This window comes from Rana temporaria, chromosome 7, assembly GCF_905171775.1.
Source record: "Rana temporaria chromosome 7, aRanTem1.1, whole genome shotgun sequence".
Taxonomy (NCBI): Eukaryota; Metazoa; Chordata; class Amphibia; order Anura; family Ranidae; genus Rana; species Rana temporaria.
Genome location: NC_053495.1, coordinates 28849129 through 28876073, shown reverse-complemented (window position 1 = coordinate 28876073; position 26945 = coordinate 28849129). Strand labels below are relative to the sequence as shown.

At 42.7% G+C, this 26945-nt stretch overlaps 1 protein-coding gene across 5 annotated transcripts in view; it reads right to left on the bottom strand.

Moving 5' to 3' along the window:
- The window catches only part of PTPRG (protein tyrosine phosphatase receptor type G), a 634330-nt gene that overhangs the window by 344242 nt on the left and 263143 nt on the right, over nt 1-26945 (bottom strand). For all 5 annotated transcript variants that reach the window (XM_040359120.1, XM_040359115.1, XM_040359118.1 and 2 more), the window contains exon 3: nt 8178-8357. In XM_040359120.1, coding sequence (XP_040215054.1) covers nt 8178-8357 — 180 coding nt within the window. The remainder of the gene's footprint in view (nt 1-8177; nt 8358-26945) is intronic.

The following is a 26945-nucleotide window of genomic DNA, read 5'->3' as shown; positions in this document are numbered from 1 at the left end:
ATGGATAGGTCTTATAGAATAGGCTCCCCCACCATTTTTTTTTTGTCCTTCATTCCTCCAGATCAGACTTGCATTATGAAAAGAAGCAGTAAAGCACAACCATTGCACAGCACTAACGATGGAAGAAGAACCTGTGTATATATTGAACCAGTATGTCTGCCCTCATGCACAAATATTACACAGCCAACACATATTGATAAGATTTACCGGTACATCAAGGTACCATTGTTGATTTCTTATGAAATAGCTTGTTGCCTGGCATTATACTGGCCCACTGGCTTACATACTGTTTGAACGTAAACCAGTATGCAGGATCAGGAAAGTCAGCGTAATAAACCATCATCTGAGAGTGGCTAAAATGTTAATCACGACAGTTGGACAACTAGTGATTTTTTTAACAGAGGTCAGTAATGGTGACCTCTTTGAAAAGTTTATTTCAAGTTCACTTTTTTTTTTTTTTTCTAAATTCCAGCTCCCCTATGTACCAATATACCATTAATGTACCTCGGTTGCAGAAAAATAAAAGTCTTTGATTTTTAGAACAAGGTCTTACTTTCGCCCTGGTGTGTTCCATGGAAAGGTTCATAACTACCTGTTATGTAGATTTAGGATGTAAAAAACAGTAAGACACAGAAAGCAGTTCACCAGCTGGCCTCAGCGCACACATTCTGCACCCATCAACTATGTTTGCATGACATTCCTCCAGGAATGCATTTGCCTGGCTTGTCAATGTAGACCACCAAAGCTACTATGTTTGCACAGCATCCCCACGTCTCTACGGACAGGCCCGGGACACATGCTAAACATAAAAGACTGGATGAATAATCGGCTGTAATGCAACTCCTAATACTGTCTATAGAGAAGCTGACACGCCGAAGAGGGCCATGAGCTATTTGTCTGTTGACTCTCACATAAGGTATTGTACTGCAGTCCAGACAACAAGGTGGTTCTGGCCACCAGGCGAGGCAATGGCACTTGAGTAAGTGTCATTGCCCCGCCTGGAGGCCAGTACCACCCTGAGCCATGCACCAGCAAACAATCTATTAGGGGACTGGGACAAGCAAGGGAGGCTGTTAAGCTGAGGAAGAGGAAGGTCCTTGAAATGCATCCTGTGACCTTGGACTCCAGGTTGACATCAACATCCATCGGCCATTGACACCGGAAACGAGGAAGCCAGGGCACTACACATGCTTACAGGACTGTCAGAGCCATTTCCTATTAACATCCAGGGGCACAGAGATCCGGACTTTTTGCCTGTAGAAGCTCATTGTGAATATCCATGGATTGATATCCAGCTGCACTCTAAGGACTGTGCCTCCACCACAGGCTTACACTCTCCCGTGGACTCCCAAATACACAAGTGTGTTTTTTATACTTTTGTGAGTATTCATTTTTAACTTTTCTTTGTTAATAAACTTTCTTGGAACTAACTACACCAGAGTGGTTGTATCTCTCTTCCCCTCTCTTTGTTTTAAGAGAGGCTGTTGAGGGTCCAATAGACCCAAAGCGGGTAGTCAATGGCACTAGCTTATGAACAAGCCAGAACCCAGGCATGGGTTACAGTGCCTCCAGTACAGTTCCAATAGTTTCAATGACTAGATTATCTTCCGCTGATCCTCAATTTGTCACTTCCTTCTTCTGTTTAGTATGTTGCCTCTAAGAAATACTGATAAAAAGAACATTTTCTATGTTACACCATTCTTTTTGGCTCATTGATATCAGCCAGTAGTTCTACATTCAACAGAAAAGTGGTTTTGGATTCCTCTTTTATAAACCTGTGACTGTTACAAAGATATATTGCACAAAGGCCCTTTACTACTGATTGAGGTGGAGATACAGAAGGATTCATGATCAGGAAGAAAGAAATGTTGAGTTTTTTTGGCGCTCCAAGTATAATATTTGTACTATTTTGAGCCAGGTACTGAAGTGCTTAATGGCTGTATTGATCTCATTCATTTCCTTTTCCTCAGTGGCTGGAGTGCAAGGTATCGCTATATCCGAGGATGGAGTGCAAAGAGATGGATTCTGATCAATGGTGCAGAGATGGAAGGACATGTATCTCTGGATGAACTTGTTCACTTTTCAGTGGATCAATTATATTTTGATATAATTTTGAATTAAGTTTTAGGACTCAGACAAGCTTTACACAGGGCTTGTTTATAAGACAAACTAAAGACCAAACTGCAGTTGTGTGGATTTTTTTTTTTTTTTTTTTTTTTGGGGGAGTGGTGGGGGGAAAGTACCGTTTTACCGTTCCCGCTCCAACTGCCTTAATTCTTGCCTAGGTGAGCATGACGCTCTCCCCACCCACAGTCATATGGAACACATCACCCATCCCAGGAGGTTGCAGGTCTCCCTGCACCATGCGATCTCACACACATACAGTAGATTAAACTCATTAGCAAGTCACAGCTATGCTCCCAAATCCAAGATGGTGGCAATGGGGACTTGCAGCAATGAGAAAATTGGCTGCAGGAAAGCAGTGGAATCGTACAGTATTTGTAGCTGCTGACTTAATTTTGAAAACTACTTGAAGTTCCTCTTTAACTACTTGCCGACCAGCCGCTGTCATTCTACGGCGGCAGGTCGGCTCTCCTGGGCGAGAGCCCGTAGCTCTACGTCGGCTGTTTTAGCGGCCACTAGGGGTGCGTGCGCGCCGCCGGAGGCACGCGCACCCCCCGCTCGTCCGTGACTCCCGTGCGGGTGCCCGGCAGGCGCGATAGCCGCCAGGCACCCGCGATTGCTCGCTACAGAGCGGGGACCGGGAGCTGTGTGTGTAAAGACACAGCTCCCGGTCCTGTCAGGGGGGGAAATGCTGATCTTCTGTTCATACAATGTATGAACAGAGGATCAGTGTTTCCCCTAGTGAGGCCGCCCCCCACAGTAAGAACACACCCAGGGAACATACTTAACCCCTTCCCCCCCCCTAGTGTTAACCCCTTCACTGCCAGTGGCATTTTTATAGTAATCCAATGCATTTTTATAGCACTGATCACTATAAAAATGCCAATGGTCCCAAAAATGTGTCCGAAGTGTCCGCCATAATGTCGCAGTACCGAAAAAAATCGCTGATCGCCGCCATTACTAGTAAAAAAAAAATATTAATAAAAATGCCATAAAAATACCTCCTATTTTGTAAACGCTATAACTTTTGCGCAAACCAAACGCTTATTGCGATTTTTTTTTACGAAAAATATGTAGAAGAATATGTATCGTCCTAAACTGAGGAAAAAAAATGTTTGTTTTATATATTTTTGGGGGATATTTATTACAGCAAAAAGTAAAAAATATTAATTTTTTTCAAAATTGTCGCTCTATTTTTGTTTATAGCGCAAAAAAAAAAACCACAGAGGTGATCAAATACCACCAAAAGAAAGCTCTATTTGTGGGAAAAAAAGGACGCCAATTTTGTTTGGGAGCCACATCGCACGACCGCGCAATTGTCAGTTAAAGCTACGCAGTCCCGAATCGCAAAAAGTGCTCTGGTCTTTGGGCAGCAATATGGTCCGGGGGTTAAGTGGTTAAAAAAGTTGTATTAAATTTGCAAAATACAGTAAAACGATCTGTTTTGCACAAATAAGTGCTATTCAGATCACCAAAACTATATACCGTTCCAAGTGTGAGGTATATAGATCGGGTAAATTCTGTATATCTTCAAAAGGTGCTTCTACTCACATCACCCAATTTGCTTGGAAATTCATTAAAACCTTTTGCTCTCATTAAATCGTTGTTTCCTCTAAATGCAGTGCTCTGTTATCGCAGAGCAGAGTAACAGCCACACCCCTCAGCGAAAGTGACCATACACTTGGGGAGGGGGTTGTGTCAGAACATTTCTGTTGCTCAGTGATAATGGACAGTACTGGGTATTGGACTGCACTGTCACATTCTGACAGCCTGTAAAACTGCTGTAACAGGAGGGGGAAGGTAAGACTATGAAAAAATGTAGGATTACTATACAGTAGGGTTGTCCCGATACCACTTTAAGACCGAGTACAAGTACCGATACTTGTTTTTCAAGTACTCGCCGATACCGATTACTGATAGTATTTTTTTCTTTAAGATTAAATAAAAGTGACACATGTGCCAATTATTTTTTTTTTTTTATTTACAATTTATTTTGCAATGCTTTATTTTTTTTAAGGGGGGGGGGGATGGACATTGTCAGTGTGTGTTTTCTATTTTTATTATTTTTTACAATTGTATTATTATTTTTTATATCAGCCTTGTTGGGGGGGCTATGGTGAGATATCAGTTGTCTTAACAGACCTCTGACATTTCCCCTTTAAGATAGGTAAAGGGACTAGGGACACAAATTCCCCAGTCCCTTTCTCAGCAGCCTCCGCTGCACTGAAAATGAATGGAGAGAAGACAGTGGCTCCTCTTCATTCATTAACTGAGACATCGTAATCGCAGGATGTTACAATGTTTCAGTTATGTGAATGGGCAGAGTCAGTGATCACTAAGGAGCCAGGTTTACCGGCTCCTACCTCCGCTCTTCATCCTGACAGATCGAGGGGGACAGATGCACGGAGGGGGAGAAGAGAGGGGGACAGATGCACAGAGGGGGAGAAGAGGAGAGGGGGACAGATGCACAGAGGGGGAGAAGAGGAGAGGGGGACAGATGCACAGAGTGGGAAAAGAGGAGAGGGGGATAGATGCACGGAGGGGGAGAAGAGGGGAGGGGGAGAAGAGGGGAGGGGGAGAAGATGCACGGAGGGGGACACAGGGGAGAGGGGGACACAGAGCAGCATGGAGGGGGACACGGAAGAGAACAAAGGGGGACAGAAGCATAGAGAAGGACGCAACAGAACGGAGGTGGACTGGAGGATAGGGGACAGTCAGTGGTGATTGTGTGAGGGAGACAAGCACCGATCACCGCCGAAAGACGCGCAGGGGGGGAGCTTTAAGCTTCACCTTGAGCTCATGCTAGCTGTGTACTAAAATGTTCTATTGTATTGCTTGGGCAGGTGTCCATTTTGCCAGTTGGTGCAATGGATATTTAACTTTGTACACTCTAAAATAAAAAAGTGAAACTCCATTTAAAACTCTGCACTGCAGCACCTATTTTCTGCATCCATCACACTATTATGGTGTGAATTGAATAGGACACCTAGAAAACAATTGTTTTCTACGTTCCATTGAGGTGACTGCTCATTGGTCTACAGGAGAGTCAGGACGCCCACTAACACACAGCTCCTTTATTTGCAACGTAGAGAGCGTCCTGACTCTCCTGTAGTCCAAAGGAGGTGGCGAGCACGACACTCCACACCAGGGAGAAAGCCTTGCATTACTGTGTGGAGTTACAGGCAGAAGAACAGGAAGTGAGGATTTCTCAGAAGTAATAAGGACATTTAAAAGCAAAATGAAAGGATGAGGTAAGTGAAGGAGGACTGCACTAAGGTAAAGGAAACTTTATAGGAGAAAAAAAAAATTGTACCTTTACAACCCCTTTAAGATGCACAATGGGGATTTAATTGCATCGTATAAATACTTGATCAGCTGCGAGTGATTAATCGTACCCGCCGAGGTCATCTTACTTGTTTTAAGATAAATAATTAAAGCGATCTCTGGAAAGATTTACCGTTTGAAATGTTCAGGCTAATAGTCAGTTTTACTGGGTTTCGCCTTCACGCTGAACCTACAAGGTGTATCAAAGCCCTTGAGTGATCCGCACATCATCCCAGGCCATTGTTTATAAGTATTAGCCCCCGGCTGTATTACATATTTAATAGAAGCCATAAAATCAGAGCAAATACATTATCTAGTTAAGCTGAATTACAAATCAATTACGTCAGTGTACACTAATGCATACTTTAATACACGCTTGCTTCTTTCGTAAAAGAATGACATCTCCAGTGTGCTCACTGTTAATATTTCAGAAATAGATTTACTAGCTTTTATTAAAACGTTATCCAAATCTGAGGAAAAGCTTCAACTGAAGTTAGAAACTTTGTCAGGTTTTAATTCAGTTGAGTTCCCACTTACTCTGGTGAGATTTCCTCTTTCTTGTTCTAACCTTAAAAAAGAAGAAGGTTTTTTTTTTGCAAGAATCACACTTACCTAGCTGGATGCAGCATCGGACCGATGCTACATCTGTCCCCCTGCCGACTCCAACAGTGCCAATTGCTTAGTTCTCGGAGCTGTGTAGGGTGTGGGAGCGTCCGGCTCAGGCTCTCAGCAGCTTGCCGAGAGGCTGAGCTTGGTGCCGGTCCAGGCATGTGGGCAGATCCCAACCATATGGTCGCGATCTTGCCCAAGCCTGGCCTGGCTTTGTGACTTAAGCCTGTCTGTCTGTACTTCTTCTTTAAGACAACAAGTGAAAGGAATCTCCCCAATAGGGATACAGACAGGAGAAAAAAAAAAACGGACAAAGATTCTGGATGGACTTTTACTTAATTGTGACCCTCTCAGGATAAAATATATTCTAAAAGGAGGGTCCCAGCAGTAGAAAATTCCTATACTCACCTCTCTTGTACCCTTTATCTACAACCCTAAGTGCGGCAACACTTGTCCCCCGTTGACTGCTGTGGTTCCATCCTCTGACTCCTATGCCACTATTGGTAAAAGCAGTGATTGTAGGGAGTCAGAGGATGGAGCCACAGCATACGGTGGGGGACAGGCCTAGGCACTTGTCACATAGCCATTTACTTTAGAACCCCAGAGCAGCATTTTCTTCAAGACAGTTCAAGTATAACTGAAGTAGAACTAAAAACAAAACTTGTTTATTCATTTTCGATTGAGGAAGAGAGGTTTCTAACCCATCAGGCTTTTTTTTTTTTTTTTTGGCCATCTGTGTCCCATTAGGCAGATTTTCCTTCATATCCTGTCCCATAGCCACAACAGGAAGTGAGAGGAAATCACTCCAAAGTAAGCTAATCCCTGGTTGTCAACATAACTAGTATCCCAATTGGAAGATATGCCCTCTATTCCTCTAGGTGACACAATGTGGTATCTTTAATTTTCAATCTCAGTGATACTAGTAAAAAGAACACATAGAGAGGGTTAATCTCTCTAATGAGGGCACAGACAGCAATACAAACCTGACAGGTGTTATGATCCATCTCCACTCTATCCAGAATAAATTCTTGGATATTCTTTACGTATTTTCAAGGTTCTTAAACCCAGTTCCCAGCTCTGGCTGCTAACTCACCTGTTCGTGTTGCTGTCCTGGCAGACCACAAATCCAGAGGGTGGCGCCACATCTCTTCCGGTTGAAGGCAACCAGCCCCATTCAACGCACTTCATTTGAGTCCAGGGTGTCAAGGTACCCCTTGCCAAGGACTCATAGAAGAATTCCATAATTTCATGGCACCCAACACTAACAGCATTATTATCCTCCCACAGGCAAAAGAAGAAAAGGGCTTGTGAAGTCACTGGAGCTGACTGAAAAGACATGCAAAAGAGTATACTGTATATATATTTTTTTGTCATGGGTGTTGGTGTTCTCCAATGGGGGTTGGGAGTGTTGGACTAGGCAAGAATTAGGCTTATTTATTTTATTTTTCCAAAAGTGATGTAAAGTTCATTAATATAAGTTTTAGAAACACTGGTCCTATGTATAGTTTATAGCTCTATACGTAAATGGGTAAACCATACTTGCTCAATGAATGGTACAGGTTTTGCTTCTTTTCTTCCCAACATTAACACAATGGTTGTGCTTTACTGCTCCCCTTCTTTGGATGCAAGTCAGAGTTGGCTAAATCATTAAAAACCAATGCACTCCCCGTGTGGCCAATATTTTATCTCAACCGTTGAGACACAGGACTAATACATTGAGCTACTGAGAGTTCCCATCAGTAGCTTATCTTCAAATTTTAATACAAGAACAAAAATATGGAAGCAAATGCTTGCAAAATGTATCCATTATACCAGAAATGACTTCACAGTGAACGATGCAATAACGCAAAGTATGCTCTTACTGAAAACACACTATACTTCTATTTTGGTGCATTTTCTAGCCACAACCTTTTATTAAAAATAATTTTTTTTTTTATACTATATCCATCTATATATCTATATTACACTGCAGTCTCTCTATACACGTATTATAGTTAATGAAGGTAGAAACGTAGAGGATACAGTGAAAAAGAAGGAAAGGGCACTAATGGAGCATTCTGCTGAGTAGTATACATGCACACCATCTCTCAATCAGTCATTACAAAAATCTTTTGATTCACCTGTTTTCCCCGTGTTCTTCATCCAGGTCTTGTTAGAAGACTCATTCTCGAATCCCTCAAGGGTCAACTCCCGGTACTCATCCTTCATGCTGGCTGTGTAATCCACAATATCTATGGGGGACTGGTGGAGACCTCCACAGTCTGGGCTGGCCATCACCCAGTGCTCGGGTCCATATACCCCTGTAATTGAAAAAAAGAGAGGCACTTTAGAATGTCTGGAAACTTTACTTTGGAATGCATAGACAATGTACTTGGTGTGTCTACAAACTCCTATAACAAGCAAAGATAGATCTTAACCACCGATTATCGTGAATCTTCAAGAGTACACAAACAAGATGGTTGATGAAGTACATTCAAAGCAGAAGATGTTCTCCAATTTTGAGTAAAGTTACATCAATTTTTTTATTTTATATTGTTTTTTTGTGCCCTTAATAGGGAGCTCTGCCCTCACTTTGCTGCAGACACAACAGGAATCTCAGAACCCTCCCAATAGTTAAACAGAAATTCAACATTTGACAGTTGTCACTGGGACCCCGTGTCAACAGCAGCTGTCTGAATCCGGACGAGGCAGAGATTTTGAGATCTATAATGGTGGCGTGGGACCTGAGCTATTGAATTGCAGTGGGGATTCTCTGTGCGGGTGGCTATGTGCTTCAAAAATAACACATCAATTCAAACTAAGGATACAATAAACTTGTGTCAATGCATGTATGAGTGTAAAACTTATTATTACACCATTTTATTTAAAGAATCTTGACCTTTTGGTTTTGATTATAGACCCTTTTGGATATTTGGTATCTTGTAGCACAGGTTCATGGTGTATGCGTATTGGGTGCCATTTAAAACGAATGGCAATGCACATACACCTCACTGGAATGTGCCATGGCACTAGGTGTAAAGAGATCCTTTAATGATTTCATCACATTTCTTCATTTAATCACATTTGTCAGAAACCTGAAAAAATGCTTTGTAACTCCACTGCTTTAGACTTCCTTGAAAGAGTCACAGCAGTACAAACCCCCCCTGGAAGCAAAGCAAGCTGAAATTTGCCTTTAGGGTTACAAACGCAGAAGCAGTCTTAAAAATATCCACTTATAAGATTACATAGTAATCTCTTGCCAACGTGGTGATGCAATATTTTCAGATTTCTACCTTGCTGGATGATGGCCAAAACGATGGATTGTTGCAAAAACTTTACGGTTTGCAAACACAAAATAATTAGGGAGCTCGTTATCCTGCCAAGTACACAGATGTTTTGGACACCACGCTTCAAAGTAAAGTCTACAACGACGTCTAAGAGTACGCTTGTGTCCTTAGGTTATTGAGCAGGAGAATAAAAGGGGGATTAATCCGGGAGAGAAAGGCAAAGAACGGGCTTATAGGTAGCGGCGAGACGGTTTTTCAAACTGGGATGAAGGAGCTTAAAGTTTCTGTAATGTTTGGAATCCATGGGGGGAAAACACAGCATGATCATCTGGTTTAATGTCATGTCCCGAGTAAGCAGATGAACCACAAAGTGCGGGGAATGGGGTCAAGTTTGATAAACTAAACAAGTCTTTTAAAAACGTACTTTGAAATCACTTGGCACAGACCTAATAGGTTTCAACATCCTCTAAAGGCAAACTCCACTTTTAAGATTACATTACACTCATAGGGGCAGATCCACAAAGATCTGCCCCGGCGCACCGTATCTGAGATACGCTACGCCGCCGTACCTTATTGCAGTTTGGTTCGAATCCTTAAAGATTTTGCACCGTAAGTTACGGCGGCGTAGTCTATCTCTCACAACGTAAGGGCACGGAATTAAAATTGGGCGGGTAGGGGGCGTGTTTCATTTAAATGAAGCGCGTCCCCCCTGCCGAATGAACTGCGCATGCGCTGTCCCTAAATTTCCCGCCGTGCATTGCGCGAAATAACGTCGCAAGGACATCATTGTTTTGACTTACGCAAACGAGAAAAAAAAATGCGCGGGAACGACGGCCATACTTAACATAGCAGGTTTAACTATACGCCACAAAACAGCAGCTTTAACTATACGCGGGGAAAAAGCCGACGGCGTAAAAATTGCGATGGCCGCTCGTACGTCGGAAAAGCTAATTTGCATACTCAACGCAGATTACGACGGGAACGCCACCCAGCGGACGCCGAAGAATTGCATCTGAGATCCGAAGGCGTACGAAGCCGTACGCCTGTCGGATCTAACCCAGATGCCGTCGTATCTTGTTTTGAGGATTCAAAACAAAGATACGACGCAGGAAATTTGAAAGTACGCCGGCGTACTCGCTTTGTGGATCTGCCCATAGTGTGTAACAGATCACATGGTGCCCAACAATAGGAATGCCAAACTGCCCCCTTCCTAGCTACACATGCTTTCACCCCCCCGAGAGCCCTATGTGAGCTTCAAGAACCTCAAGCCTCAAGTACACACATGGATTTGCTTTAAACTGATTGTTACTCTCTCAATCAACATTGCCTATATTAATGAATAGACAAGAAAGTATATTATATTTACTTGATATATTCTCTCGTGTGTGTGTGTGTGTGTGTGTGTGTGTGTGTGTGTGTGTGATATATATATATATATATACACACACACACACACACATACATACACACACATACATATACATACATACATACACACACACACACACATTTGTGTAGTTGCCTTCCAATTTCTGGCCTAGGCCAAATATATTGAACATCCCAGGCATCTTTATGTGTATTTTATTTTTCTTTCATCTAGAGATGGGTAGAATTAGAAGCACGAGACATGGATGGGTGAGTTTAAAGGTTCTAAGGTTACATTTTAAGGTTCAGGTTAATATTAAGCATTAGGTTTTGATTACATTAAGGTTACTTATTAGGGCTATTGTGTTTGAGTTCAGGTTTGCGTAGGGTTTACCATTAAAGTGGTAGTAAACCGCAGTTGACCAAAGAAAAAAATAAAATAAGCTTCCCTGCAAGAAAATGTCATAATGTGCTAGTATGCATCGCATACTAGCACAATATAAGAGACTTACCTTAAAATGAAGCCTTCCAGCAGCATGTTATCACTGCTAAGAGGGCTTCCATCTTCACCCGGTCTTATTTCCGGGGACTCAGCCTCCGGGTACATGAGCGGTCGGGAGAGCGATTAAGTCACTCCCGATCATGCACACGGGAGCCGCCGTTTACGGCACAGGCTCTGAAGGTGGTCTGGCATGGCATCGTCACAGGCTGCATTCACTCTGAATATCTCCTAAACAGTGCACGTTTAGGAGATATTCACAGTACCTATTATAATATATTGGTACAAGTGGTAAAACTTACTACCACTTTAAGGATGGGCGTGGGAAGAGAAGCTAGGAGTGTTGAATAAAGCTGGAAATACACCAATCAAAAATTTGAACTACCTTTGAATGCCGTCAAATGCACTGAGAATTTTGGTAAATATGTGTATATACCTAGTTTTCGTCCATCAGTGCTATTCAAATAGCAGTAGCTCTGTCGGCTAGATACTTGTTCCAGATTGGTATTAAAGCCAGATTGCAATTTAATTTGTATTTTTAACAGTTAAGCAATGTTAACCTTCATATTCTTCTGGACAGGTTTCCTTTAGGACCAGACGCAGTTCCGTACAGTTTCGTGTGCATTTTTCTGCACTAAAAATGCATGCACAGTGTTTTCCATTTGTTCCAATGGTTCTAGTTGACGCTAGTTCACACCATGCAGTCAGGTTTCCGGTACAGAAACTGACTGCATGGTGTGAACTAGAGCCATTGGAATACATAGAACACTGTTCAGACACTTTGTGCAGAAAAAAAGCACACGGAACTGCGTCTGGTGTGAACTGGCCCTTAAAACTGCAATGGTTCAAACAAAACATCAGCCAACAGTCTCAGATGACTCATCTCAGGTTTATTTATTGGAAAAAAAATTAAAATTAGAGCTATTCGTCCAGTGAAACTGCTTGTAAATTTGTAAGAATGGGGGCAGAAAGAAATGTTACTAAGGCTATGTTCGCCTAAAAGTTAAAATGGTCATTTATAAAATAGAGGGAAGCAGGGAAATACCAAGTTATTGCCAATAGATGGCGCTGATGATCATAGGAAATGAATACTTTGATCGTCGGCCCCATCTAGTGGCAATAATGCAGCATTTCACTGATTCACTGTGTGTGAAAGAAAAACATTCAATATGGAGCGAAAATATAAAACGTTTGTTTTCTCCTCTATTAATACTAAACATATGTGTAATTTCATAGGATAAATACCTCTGCAATTTCTTTATAAATGCACCCCTTAAAATCCAATCAAATTGAAGCCAACATAAAAACTGTTTCTAATACAAGCTCTGCAGCTACCAGATTTGGCTAATTTCTCCCAAAATAATCTTCCACATAAATTGGGTGATCATTTCTTTACTAAAGTGCAGGAAAACAATGTGTTTTATGCTGCACACAGGGCTTTTTGAAAGAGTGTCCTTCTTTGTGAAAGGTGAAACGCGTAAGCCAGGCATCCTATTTTCAGTGACAAATAGGGTAGTTAAACTGCGATTCAGTAATGCAATAATGTATGTCGCAAATTCAAACCAGCAAAGGAAAAATATGCAACTGCTTGTGTTGCAAGAGAAATTTTCAGAATATAAAAATAATAATTATAGGATGAAGAAACGAAAATGTACCAGAATGTTTCACCTTTAAAGTTAATGTATGACACTTCTGAACAAAACTAAAGAAAGGGGTGATGCGGTTTATAATAATATGTTTCCTTCCGCTTATCAAAAAGGTGAAAGACAAGAATTTGTTGTATTCTATCACACTTCACAGAAAATGTAGCTTTCAAGATTCTCCTGTAAAAGCATATTTTATGTAAAAAGTCATCCGTATTCAAAACATATCTGAAGAGCTGAAAACTGACATTAGTCTTCGGAGGTAAAAGTCAACCACCTCTCCATGGAGATGAAAACTAAGCGAAAAATGTTGTATATCAAGCTAGGGATAATGCATCCCAGACAAAGCTGGGCACCCGAAATCAGGAAATCCATCTGAAGGACTCTTCCGCCTGTGAAACGCAACTGCATATCATACAAAACAGGCTGCATTAGGCCTGAAGAATCGATGAAGCGGGTTCATTCCTCTCAAGAGGCTTTCTGCCTGAACATAATTAGCTCTTACGGTTGATGCCACCATAAGATGGTTCCTACCAGGCGACCTGGGCTGAAAAGAGCAATCATATCAGAAGTATGAAGATTTTTTTTAGCCACAGTTCTAGTAGCGATACAAAACTCTTCACACTATTGCGCGATGTTTATCCTGAGCAAAGGTTAAAATCTGGAAAGATAACCATGCAAGCCAATATAAAAGCAGTGGACCAGGTTGTTACTCCTGTGGTCCTTGAATTAGGATCCAATGATATGGCTGTGGGATACTCAATATTGGTCTTAGGTAGGTAAAGGGAAGTGTAAGGACTGGCATATGGTTTAGTCCCTGAAATGGTGAATTTTGGTGGAATAATTAAAAGGGGTTGTAAAGGTTTATTTTCTAAATATGTTGCTTTAACCACTTGCTACTGGGCACCTAACCCCACTTCCTACCCAGACCAATTTTCATCTTTCAGCGCTGATGCACTTTGAATGACAATTGTGCGGTCATACAACACTGTACCCAAAATAATTTTGTATAATTTTTTTCCCCACAAATAGAGCTCTCTTTCGGTGGTCTTTGATCACCTCTGCGGTTTTTATTTTTTGTTAAACTGGTGGGCACTGATAGGCAGCATGGGTGGGTACTGAGAGGTGACACAGGTGGCACTGCTGGGCACTTAGTGGCACTAAAAGGTGGCACTGGTGGGCGGCAGTAATGGGCACTGGTGGGCGGCAGTAATGAGCGGCACTGCTAGGTGGCACTGAGGAGGTATTGATAGGTGGCACTGGTGGGCACTTGCAGGGGCCACTAGCAGGGGGTACTGGCAGGTGTTACTGCTGGCACACAAGGCAGATGTGCCTCCTTGCTCTTGGGACCGATGTCCCTTTCACACAAGCCGGTGATCGGCTTTTTTTTCTTTTCACGCTGTCAGCGTGAAGAGAAAAAAAAAACTGATTACCGGCTTTTGTTTACATCACGTGATCAGCTGTCATTGGCTGACAGCTCATTACGTGCTAAGGGGCCGGATCCTTGATCACCCAAGTCTCAGTGACTCTGATCACAGCGCGTGCTGTGTGGCACAAGGGGAGTGCGCGAAGGGGAGGACGTCTATTGACGTTCTCCAGGCCTTTGGGGTCCGCGCTGTAGCCGTCATTCAGCTATGGCGTGGGCGCCAAGTGGTTAAGCTAGTGCATTGTTGGTTCAGTTACCTTTTCCTTTGATTTCCCTTCTGAATGTTTTTTTCTTTGTCTAAATTCCTCACTTCCTGTTCCTCCTCGGTAAGCTTGCCCCCATCATCCGAGCTGTTCTGGCTGGGGTTAGTCAGCATGCTTGCCCCCTCCCTTGGGACTACATCCCTGCGGGGAGACGCTGTGTTCAGGCTGCCCATTATATTATTGGGTCGAAAAGGCTGGAGGGAATTGGCAAACTCTCAATGCACTGTTGCTTATTTTGAAGGGAAGAACATGGGACAATGAAAGCTCATGTAGACATGTCAAGGTACCACTGGTTCATTGGATGCACAAAAACGTGAAAAAAAACACCTGTAGCAGATATAAAGTGTCAGTCACTTTTATCATGTTATACCCTCACCATATGCACACATGCACCCCTTGAATGTTTTTTTCCTTCAATTCACACTTTTTATAAATAGAAGGACTTTAATCTCCCCTGTGCAATAAAATTGTAGGGGAGTTCCCAATGTATGCACTATCACCAATATTCCCAGGAATGCTTTAACCACAAAGATGGCCGACAACGCTCACGCTGGGTAATTGAAGAGTTTCTTTTAGACTGTGTTTCAAGCTTATTTTATATACACTGAATAAGTGTCCTAAAAAGCCTTATGAAAGACAAGCAAAAGTTAATTAAATAACAGCATGTTAATTCAATCTTACCATTCAGCGGTTCAAGCTATTAAATTAACTTACAGAACAGAAAATTAAGTGTAGCCAATAAAAAAAAAAAAAAAAAACCTGAACATAATATAATATGCTCCATATTAGGGTTAATTGTTTCACAATTAATTTTCAGAAGATTAAAATATTTTAGAGTTACAAATACATAAATTGTATATTGAGCGCGTGATTGAGGTGTAGATTGCCAAGATTAAACCTGATTGTTTGCCTGAAACAGAATTTTATTTCCTTCAGAGATGAGATAAAAGTGAAAATATAGATTTTATATATCGAAAACACTGAACATTATTCCACCTACAAAAATGTACAAATAGTTCAGAGCCAGCAAGTGACGAGGACCAAGAAAAATTTCACTAGCCGATAACCTTTTATTATACAGGGCAATGTAGTATCAATGGTCAGCAATTTAAGGTGTGGGTGGCCGGGTGCTGTTCTTGGTAGCCCTATGCTGTTCTTGGTGGCCCAGTTGCTCTAGACCAGGGATGGCGAACCTTGGCACTCCAGATGTTTTGGAACTACATTTCCATGATGCTCATGCACTCTGCAGTATAGTGGAACATCATGGGAAATGTAGTTCCAAAAACATCTGGGTGCCAAGGTTCGCCATCACTGCTCTAGACCATGGGTCTTCAAAACTACGGCCCTCCAGTTGTTCAGAAACTACAATTCCCATCATGCCTAGTCATGTCTGTGAATGTCAGTGTGTTTCAATGCCTCATGGGATGTGTAGTTCTACAACAACTGGAGGGCCGTAGTTTGAGGATCCCTGCTCTAGACCAGTGTTTCCCAACTCCAGTCCTCAAGGCACACCAACAGGTCATGTTTTCAGGCTTTCCATTATTTTGCACAGGTGATTTGATCAGTTTCACTGTCTTAGTAATTACCACAGCCGATTCATCTGAGGGAAATCCTGAAAACATGACCTGTTGGTGTGCCTTGAGGACTGGAGTTGGGAAACACTGCTCTAGACCAGGGGTCTCAAAAACTACAGCCCTCTAGTTAATCAGGAACTACAATTCCCATCATGCCTAGTCATGTCTGGGCATGTCTGGGCATGTCCAAGTTTCACAATTCCTCATGGGACGTGTAGTTTCTCAACATCTGGAGGTCCATAGCTTGGAGATCCCTGTCCTAGACTATGGCCTATATTAGCTAAACAAACATCTAATCTGTTCTATAAAGTAAACTGAGCTTATCTCAATCATCATTTTAGAGCATTTCCTGGAATTTTTTTTGGCTAAGAAAGTTTTTGCACGATTGTCATCCACTCTAATACTATTCGGCAAAGTCATGGAAACGCACACCACTTTCAAAGGGTAAAATCAACTTTATTGTCCAGCACATGCACAGACACTCAACCTAGGATACTCCATCCAACATGTTTTGCCCCCCTACTGGGGCTTATTCATAGAGCTATACACTTCATATGTTAATACCAAAGCAGATGAGATTCAAGCTACACATCGGTGTGTAAGTGAGCCTGTCTCCAGAATGACACAGGAGTTTGGCATGTATCCAGACCACCCACATCTGTTAGATTTGCCCAAATCCTTACAAGATCAGGTATAAAGATCAATTTCTGTTGTGAGATTTAAGCACTGATCCTTTTTGCGGAGAAGAAACATGTTGACTTGCAATGCATCAATAACAGTCTCCACACGCGGTATATTTAGAATTTACAGAAATGTTTCATAGCCACATTCCTGTTGTCTACTGCTTACATCAGTAATTTTAAACACCATATTCTGCTGCAGTTTTTATTGTTATTTGGTTCAGAAACCAAGTTCTTCCCACTAGCTAGCAAATGTCAACATTCACTTGTGCATACTGCCGTCTTGATCTTTCTCATTAAAGGCTGGCATCTTGTGTGGCAAGGATGCAAGTACTATGTACCAACAGAGACCTCCAGTCTCTGACAGATGGGCAAATATTCACTCTATTGCTTTATTTATGTCTCTCTTAACAGTCCAGCACTTACTAAACAGCAACCTCACTGACTAACGATGCAACCTAATGAATTATTTATGGCCAACGGGAACATCACTCCAAACAGAAACTAGCTGCGCCTAAGGCCACAAGCCAAGTTCTCAAAGGGTTAAACGGCAACGGTAAAGGATAACAAGAGGCAACACATTTAGTAACACAAGAACAGCTAGGTTCCCATGCTTACATAATCCCTTTGGATGCATTGCTGGGCAGAAAAGCTAATGAGATACACAAGATTTCTTTAATATATTTCTTACGGTAGGTTTTTGTTTTCCTCATAACCGTTTTGCTGAGAGCTCCTTTTTATATCTATTTTGAATAAGAATAAGCATGATGGCCATGGTCAAAGAAGTTCTGATCTGCTAATGATCTAAAAATGGTCAAAGCCCAAGCCCATTTTTGCTGGAAAATAAAATTTCATTACTGTTAGGCTGGCCTGCATTGCTAAAATTTCAGCCCATATCTACTGAATTGGCCAAAAATTGAGCAGTTGGTGGCCCTGGTAGCACCAGTCAGTTCAATAAACGTATTTTGAAAGATCAAAGCAGCCAGGTGGAAAACAGCCATCAGATGCCGTCACTGTTTGGGGACACAAGAGGGTGTCGGGGCTGCTTCAATAGAATAGCAAGCAGTGGAGATTCCATGACCCACATACTGTAGATACTTCCATCTATGCGTCTATGGCTAAGCCATCCACCTCCAGCCCTTCACGTCCTGCTCCAGTCCTGGCCGGTGCTCCTCTACCCAGTTAAATGATGTTTAGCATCAATAAACCCACTTCCTCTGAGCCCAGGCTGTCATGTACACTCAAAACCTCAAGGTCTGCATCATCACAGAAGGATGATGCAGAGAAAAGCGTTCACTTCATTATGCGAGAGCCCTGCATCAAAGAATGCCCACCTCCACAAATAAGGGCAGGTCAAGTTACCTGCAGTAAGATTCCTGAATTAAAGATCTGTATAATAGAAATATTTTAAAAAATAGACGCAGGGTGGGGCAACACCAACTCAGTTTTTATTAATGGTACAGTGGGAGCATAGGTGTGCGCACAGGGTGCGCTGTGTGCGCCTGGGCACACCCTAATCAACCCATGTGCATAGCATTATCTAGGAGTGGCACCAGGTGGGTGGTTTGGGATGCCAGTGACCAGTGCAAATGCCCCCATTATATTAAAGGCTAGGTTCAACAATAGGAACACACTACACTCGTATTTAAAATGTAGCATAATATGCTCCCAATCAACTGTCACCCACCAGCAGAGCTTCCTCCACGTGACAGCAGGTGGCGTTCATGTGTGTTTGAGCTTTGGGGTGCACACCCTAATGCAATAGGCTGCGCACCTCTGAGGGGGAGGTTAACACTTTTTTTTCCTTTAAGGTTGAATTGCTGCCTTTGTCTCCATTGGAGATTTTCTCACTTCTTGTCCTGACCTCTCGCTGTCACTTAAGAGGAGGGTATGGGAATTCCTTAAAAAAACCACAGAAAATAATTACAACCCAGAAGAGGTTCTACCTCTTCCCCACTTTCAAAGTTCCTTTTGAGTTCAGAGTGGGGGGAAAAAAAACGGCTTTGATTTGAGTTCCAAAATGTATTTTAAATAAAAGTAGCTTATAAATTTTATATATATATATTATATACACATACATACATATATACACACACACACATCCAAGTGGATGTAAGAATATAACCTTGTGGTTGAGCCCCTTTGCTTGTCCTGAAGACTCTTGCCAATTACACAAATACAATGTTGAACCGCAGATTAGAATATTATCAAGCAGCACTGTATTAAATTAGTCGTTAGTGATCCAAATCATATTGATCCGATTGCGTACACACAGCCCCCAGAGTTTAATTCTTAATTTAATCTCAGTCTCATGACTGAATCCAGTGAAGCAAGAAAAAACACAATGCTATATGATTGTATTATGCACCTAGCGGTGTGCAGTGTTCATGGTAGGAGAACTGTTTAAATAAACACAGGATTCATCATGCACGAGCCACCCAGCTGAGGGACTACCAGTGCTTCGCCGGCTCACCCGCTTTGCCATTTCCTGCCTTTTCCGAGTAGTTTTTTTCTTCTTCTACTTCATTTACATTTAATTCTCTCCGTTTTATCTTTACTCAGTGACATGAAGCAGAGTGCATCGGAAAAACAAATCTTTGCAGATGAGCAGAAGTCTCGATCTGTCTTATTTGCTGCGTTCTGATAACTGCAATTGAGGACAATGTAGCCAGAGGCAAGGCACCCTTGGGGAAGGTTTATGGAAAAGAGAAAGAGGTATTTCATAGGGAACTTGTCAATGCAAATCTATAACATATAAAACCCAAATTTCCAATGCCTACTTGACTTGTAGTCCTACTTGGGTGGGAAGTTTTGGTATTTGTACAACCATAAGGCTTAAGTTTAGGAGCTTTTGGCACATTTTTGCCAAAGCTCCTAAAATTAACTTCATGAAAGCCTACGTGTCAATTTATTTATAGGGGGTCCCGGCGCATGCTGGGACTGTGACGTCATAAGAGGCCTATATAAATAGCCGCCGCCTCGCACACCCAGCATTACAGCGGGAGGAAGCGTTGAGTCAACAGAAGGCACCGGAGAGCGAGCGGGAGAAGAACCGGGGAGCGCCAAGACTACAGCGGAGAGAAGAAAAGATGGAAGAAGCCCCCCCGGAGCTGACTAATAATAAAATAAACACACAACACAGGGTTTTAAAATAATTTGACATTTTTCCTCCAAGTGAATGGGTAGGGGTACGATGTACCCCCCATACTCATTCACCTAGGGTGGGGGGTCGGTATCTGGGGGCCCCCTTATTAAAGGGGGCTCCCAGATTCCGATACGCCCCCCCGCCCGCAGACCCCGACAACCAATAGCCAGGGTTGTCGGGAAGAGGCCCTGACCTTATCAACAGGGGGACAGGGTACTTTGGGGTGGGGGGCCGCACCCACCCCCCCCATGTTGAGGGCATGCGGACTGGTACGGCTCAGGAGGGGGGGCGCTCGCTCGTCCCCACTCCTTACCTGACCGGCCGGGCGGCGTGCTTGGATACAGGTCTGGTATGGATTGTGGGGGAACTGTTCCGACGGGAAAAGTTCTTCTTGTCGGAAATTCCGATCGTCTGAATGCAATTTCGACGCACAAAAATTCTATGCATGCCCGCAATCATGGAGCTTGATTTTTCTCGGCTCATCATAGTGTTGTACTTTACCGTCTTTTGGACGTTCAGAATTTCCGACAACATTTGTTTCCAACGGAATGTTCTCTCAAACTTGTGTTAAGTTTGAGCGAACATTCCGTAGAAAAAAAAAATCCGCGATTTTCTTGTCGGAAATTCTGATCATGTGCACGTGGCATAACTTATGGGTTTACCCAAAAAGATCCTCAAACGGTACCAGAGACAACGCACCAAAATTACATTTTAGCCACTAATCCCTAAGCAATGATTTTGAGCACCAAACCAATCACTTTGTGAAAACCATTATTGATCAGAAACCATTTTTCACCAAACAATGCAATGGCCACCAAATCTTCATGTAGGTAAAGGAGACATTTTTATAACCATCACCGATCGCCTTTTCTACGATAAGAAGGGACTGCATTACCATTTCATCCATTTAGCTACCTACTCCCCAGTGAGCATCCAGCTAAAAACAAAAATACATTATTGTGCAGCGTATAGAGATTTCAGGAATAAGTGTGCATATAAAAATGGCTAGAAAACACAGTAGCAAAATTGATTAACAGAAAACTCAAATTATTCTTGCAAATATTGGGCAGAGATTTAGTAAGTGCTCTTGAAATCCCCGGGGAAATTAATGATGAAATTGAAATAGGGTTTTCCAGTCGACCATTACACAGACGGCACTTGGAAATGTATTGTTCATTTCTACAAGTGGTTTAATTTGTGTCTGATCCGCCATGGGCCGTGAATCGCAAATTCATATTTGTTTTTGAATATTTATATGCCACTATATACTGTACAATGAAAATGCGTATAACTCAATATTTACAAGAAAATCAAATTTGGCTTCGGAATGTTGGCAGCCACTGTGAAAAATTAAAATGAACTTATTTGAAAAGGGACTAAACACGATTTAATTTAAAAAAGAGAAGAGAAATTGCATATATAGTTCAAGAAATAAAAGATTATTTAAAGCACGAAAAAAAATAAGTAAATCACACAGCCTTAACTACCCTCTAATTCTCACTAAAGGGAAGGTGCTTACCATAAACTCACTAAAAAATTCTAGGCAATATTTGCAATCAGTGAGCAATGCTATCCCAGCAAATACTGCAGCTGAACCAAGTAAAAAAAGCTCACTCAATTTACTCTCGAGCCGTGTGTAATTCCCTAAAGACAGAGGGCCAGATTCTCGTAGAATCTGCGGCGGCGTAGCGCAAGCCATTTACACCACGCCGCCGCAACTTACTGGAGCAAGTGCCGTATTCTCCAAGCACTTGCTCCGTAATTTGCGGCGGCTTAGTGTAATTGGCCCGGCGTATGGCCCCGTAATTCAAAGGGGGCGGCTTGTATTCAAATTAAGAGCGCCCCCGTGCCGATTGAACTGCGCATGCGCCGGGCTGAAAAATAGCCCAGTGCGCATGCTCCAGCTCACGACGGAAAACGTCAATGACGCCGACGTGAGCGTCATTGACGTAAAGTCGCATTCAAGAACGACTTAGAAAAACTACGTAACCGACGGAAAAAGAAGACGCGGACCCGACGCCATACTTAACATGGCATACGGCGGACTGGCGTAAGGTTACCCCTCATATAGCAGGGGTAACCTTACGCTTACGGAAATGACGTAAGCAACGACTACGCAAAGCAAATTCGTTTGGGAATCGGCGTATCAGGCTCATTTGCATAGTCAAATGAGACCTGAACGTAAACGCCACCTAGCGGTCAGCGTTGTATTGCATTTAGGATCCGACGGTGTAAGTGACTTACACCAGTCGGATCCTAGCCTAATTTCCGGCGTATCATGTTTTGCGAATACAAAACAATGATACGCGGCGGGAATTTCGAATTACCGGTGTATCAGTAGATACACCGGCGTAACTCTTTGAGGAATCTGGCCCAGAATCCAGAGAGCATCTTTCAGGGTCACTGGCGTGTTTCTTCTGCTCTCTGTGCTGTAAAGCAGACCTAAATTACAGGGAGATCAGACTACATGTTCTGTAAAAGTAAGTTGCAGATGGGACATCCCCTTATAGCAATGAATGTGCAGGTACATAGAAGGGCCATTCAAGCATATAGACAATGCAACGATTAAAGTTGTTGTAAACCTCGAACATGAAATATGAACAAAGTATACCTCTCTCTCTCTCTAGTGCAGGGATATGCAATTAGCGGACCTCCAGCTGTTGCAAAACAACAAGTCCCATCATGCCTCTGGGTGCCATGCTTGTGGCTGCAAGAATCTTGCTATGCCTCATGGAACTTTCAGTTCAACAACTGGAGGTCCGCTAATTGCATATACCTGCTCTAGTGTGTACTTGTCCCAATAAGGAGCACTAATGCCTCGTACATACGGCCGGACTTTTTTGCCAACGTCCGGCCACTCAACACCGAAACCACAAACCCGGAAGAATCACTGATGCAACAGGTCAGCTCCCTCAGTGGTGACCAGGGGGTGATGATGCTGGCGTTTCATTCTACGGTAAGCATTTCATAATGAGCTAGTAAGTTATGCATACTAGCTCATTATGCCTTTGTCTTGCATGAGAGTTGTCATGGATAACCCTAATGACAGTGTAGATATACCCAAAATATTTTAAAGAAAAAAAAGTGTATCCTCTTACAAACTCCAATTCTTTTTAAAATATTAAAATATAGTTTCTCTTCCGAATGCCCACATCTTGTCCTGCAGCTTTTGGACTCCCACCCCCTGCATTGCAGAACTGCACAACAAAACAATATCATCCCAATAATGCAACACTTACTATGATGTTCCGAAAGAGCACCTGGGACCACACCGTCCCTGTAACATCTTTTGACACATGTAATGAATTGATCCGTGATGCCCCCCTTTGCTGGAGGTTACACAGACATGGTTGATGTGGAAGCGTCCATCCCATAAACAAAGGCACAGCTGATACGAGTAGGTTTTGTCTTTTCCTTTAATAAAACAAAAACGCTGGTCAAAGTGTTTCATTATTTGGAGAACAATGATCTGCTTTGAAACCTGGCAGCCCTACAGAGGAAGGTGTACAATGGACGTGCCGCGTGGGATACCCTGTCAGCACAATGCAATGCCTTTGTGTGTGTGCGGATCTGTAAAGAGACCATCGACAATACATGAACTGTTAAGCTGCAAAAAAAAAAAAGGTTATTTTTTTTTTCCCAGGTATCTTTCAAGAACCAGGCCTCGCAAATGGCTAAGGAAGGAAACCTCCCTGGGTACTCAATTAGGGGATTGTTTGAAATCTAATCTGCACTGGTGCTGTGGGAGAGCCGAAGTGCAGCCATTTTGTCAACAGCTCTTAGAGTTTATAGGCATTTGCTTTCTCCCCTCCCCCTTTGCTTTGGCACCTTTCGGGGGGGGGGGGGTAACCTTTTGACAGGTACCCAATGCCACCTCTGGGTGACTTCACTTGGAAAGTTGCGTCTCCACCCCCTGGGCCATTTACAAAGCACAGCGATGTAGGGAACCGTCTGTGAAGCCCAAAGGCATCACTGCAATTTCCCTTACAAGAAATGGTGGCGGCAGCACCCGAGAGCCCACTGAAAAATCAGTTAGGATTCTGACATGGTGGTATCCGTGGACAGGCAAGTGTCCTAATGTTAGCGGTCAGTCCATACCTGCCTATAGAGCAGGAAGATAAATTAACTATGAGGACGCTTACCAGCGCCCACGTAGCTCATTAAAAACTACAAGTCATTAGCTGCAATGGCTGACAGTACTTGTAGGCATTCATTGACAGAAAATGGGTAATTATTGATGTGGCCGTGTGGGCAGAGTCCTGTATGACTGTGCTTTTTTTAAATAGTGACAGCAGGTGTGTGGAGACGGTCCCTGGTCCGCTGTCACAGGGAAAGGGGGCAGCGAGGGGAGAGCTTCAGATGCTGGAACATGTTCCAAAAGTGAACCTATCCTTTTAAGTTTACTCTCCCCACCCTGGTGTACTAGTTGGCAGGACTTGGCCCAAAAGTCAGAAGGTCATGTTCCTAAGGGCACTGGGATTAAAAAATGAAATTTGGCTTTTTTGGCCTGTAAACGCACTTCTATGTTAGCCTTTATTCCCACGCACACCAAGGAGTTTACAAGCATATTAGAAGAGGAGCATTTACAGGCTGAAAATAAAGAACATTACCATTGCTTTCAGGAGAGGAGCTTTTGGGCCGCATCGGAAATGGCATCGTTGTCATATTGGTCCTCCCTTGCTGGACACCTCGATGGGCACCGGAAGTGACGTAAACTGCTGCCACATTGGAGGACCTGGAGGGGGAAACACCATGCAGCTTTCCGGGGAGACACAAGGCTGCCACAAAATACATCTGCATTGTGGGAAATGTGCATTTCTGCACGCATTTTCCTGCACCGTGTGAGAATGCGCTGCCCTCTTTAGACATGCATCAGTGCCATTGATTGTTAATGGCACCCCCATGCATCTGGCAAACGCAGGGGCGTTTATGGCCACCAAACAGCATGCAACCACAGTACCATTAAAAAAATTGTGCATGCCTAACTTTTCATATGCTTGGCAACCCATTGAGTGAATCCTTGCCTGTTTCAACCTAAGCTGGTGCCATGACTGTTGCTCCAGGTTTCCAGTTTCAGGGTCCAGTCTAAAAAACACTGAGGGTTTAATACTGCATTGAGTTAACATTGAAGTATAGATTCACTTTAAATAGCTGGGTTTATACAAGGGAAATATGCATGGACTGACTGAAACAATTGAGGTGTTTTTGCTTCATGCCAGCACTCGGTTTCATTTGTATTAAGCCTAACAGCTTTTATTAATAAAGAGTTTGATCAATTTTTTCAGTGACAGGATGAGATCATGCATCAGAAACCATAAGCCAAACAAAGAAGGAAATTTATCAAAACGGCATGTGGTCACGGCAAAAGGAGCTTGGGGGAGCCACATACATAGCTGACCAATCAGAAGCTCTTCCTGAATATTGATCCTTCACCACGCCAGACAGAATGACAAATTCTACAGCTCCGGTCACACGAGTCAATACCGCAGGGAGGCACGAATCGACCAATTAAAGACACAAATCAAACTTTTACCACTTTTATTTCAACAATCGTTTTTAGGATTTGGGTCTACTTTCAGGAAAAAAATATTATTTCATTCCACGTTAGTTAAAATGCAAGATGCAGTTTGAGAATATAGGAACCACAAATCGCATATCCAGTGTTCCCCCATAACAATGGGGACGTTAAAAAGTTTGTTAACGCTTCTGACTTTCTACAGTTCCTCCCCTTAAAACAATATCCTATAGCTGAAGTTGTACATGGACGTTATTCCATCTAGCAGCTGACACTGGAGAGAATTCTACCGAAAACAAACATAACATAGGAATGTTAAATAGTTTTCTCTCGACCCTTTTATTAAATGACTGGCTATCTAACAAAAACAAATTCAAGACATCCATTCCAGACATTGTCTAATTGTTAGCATTCATTTTCCTTTTGGCAGGCAAGGTGATTACATTGTATCAAAATGACGAGATTAATCAAACCGGCTCGATCGCCACTTCCTCGAAGGGTGGAGTTTCCTAGTACATAAGATTCATGTTAAAATTCAACTGCTAAGAGTCAAACATTGACAGAGGAATTGACAAATTAAAAACCCAGGCTGGGAAAATTTCAAAAGTAAAGCTGCTCTGAAAGCTATGGTCATAATGAGACATTGTAGAAGTGATAATCTGCCCTGTCCTTTGAATGGTTATAAGATCTGCCAAAACCAACAAGTGCGCTGCAAAAACTACGCAATGCATCTATACCTTTTAAAGATCAATCCTAGGCCAACAATTCTGATTTAAAAATATAGTCACTGCTTGTCTGTCAAGGAATTTGTATAACCAATCATTATTTATGCACATTTTTAATGCTAAAAGCCAGATTGGTGACACTTGCAGCACATGAGGCCAATTGGGGCCTCAAATGGCATTTATGGAGACACACTGGGTTGGGTGGCACTGAAGTCATGGACACTCTGCCTTCAGTACATCCTGTGTATGTCCTGGGTTGCAGTGTGTCATTGTTGTGCAAGAGGTATCCGCAAAAAAATTCTGCCAATGGTGGCATCCTCCCCTTGTAAGTTCTCCACTGAGCATTCTGTCCTACTGATTTAGCAATTCAGTTTCCTTCCACTATCTACCTCCTCGAGCCTTCTTATTGGACAGTGAATCAGCCCCATCGCCTGTGTCCACTGACCATTAACTGACCTAGGAAGCTGCAAGAATGACTCAGGAAGTAGCAGAGTAGGACAAAGAAGGCAGTTGAGCGTGGATGTATTGCTCCCCGACTGCCCACCTAAAGCCTACAAATACAGCCGATTGCCCACCTAAAGCCTACAAATACAGCCGAAATACATACACGATGTGATGTGGCTGTGATCATTTGCGTTGTGGCAAACTTAACGTGGCATTTCAAGCTGATAAGTGGCACCACCTGTCACCCCCACCCAAAATCAAGTCAATGGGGCAACACCACAATTGAGAGCCACGCATTTAGCTTGGGGTTTGCAGCAGATTAGTGTGAACGGCAATTTTTAAT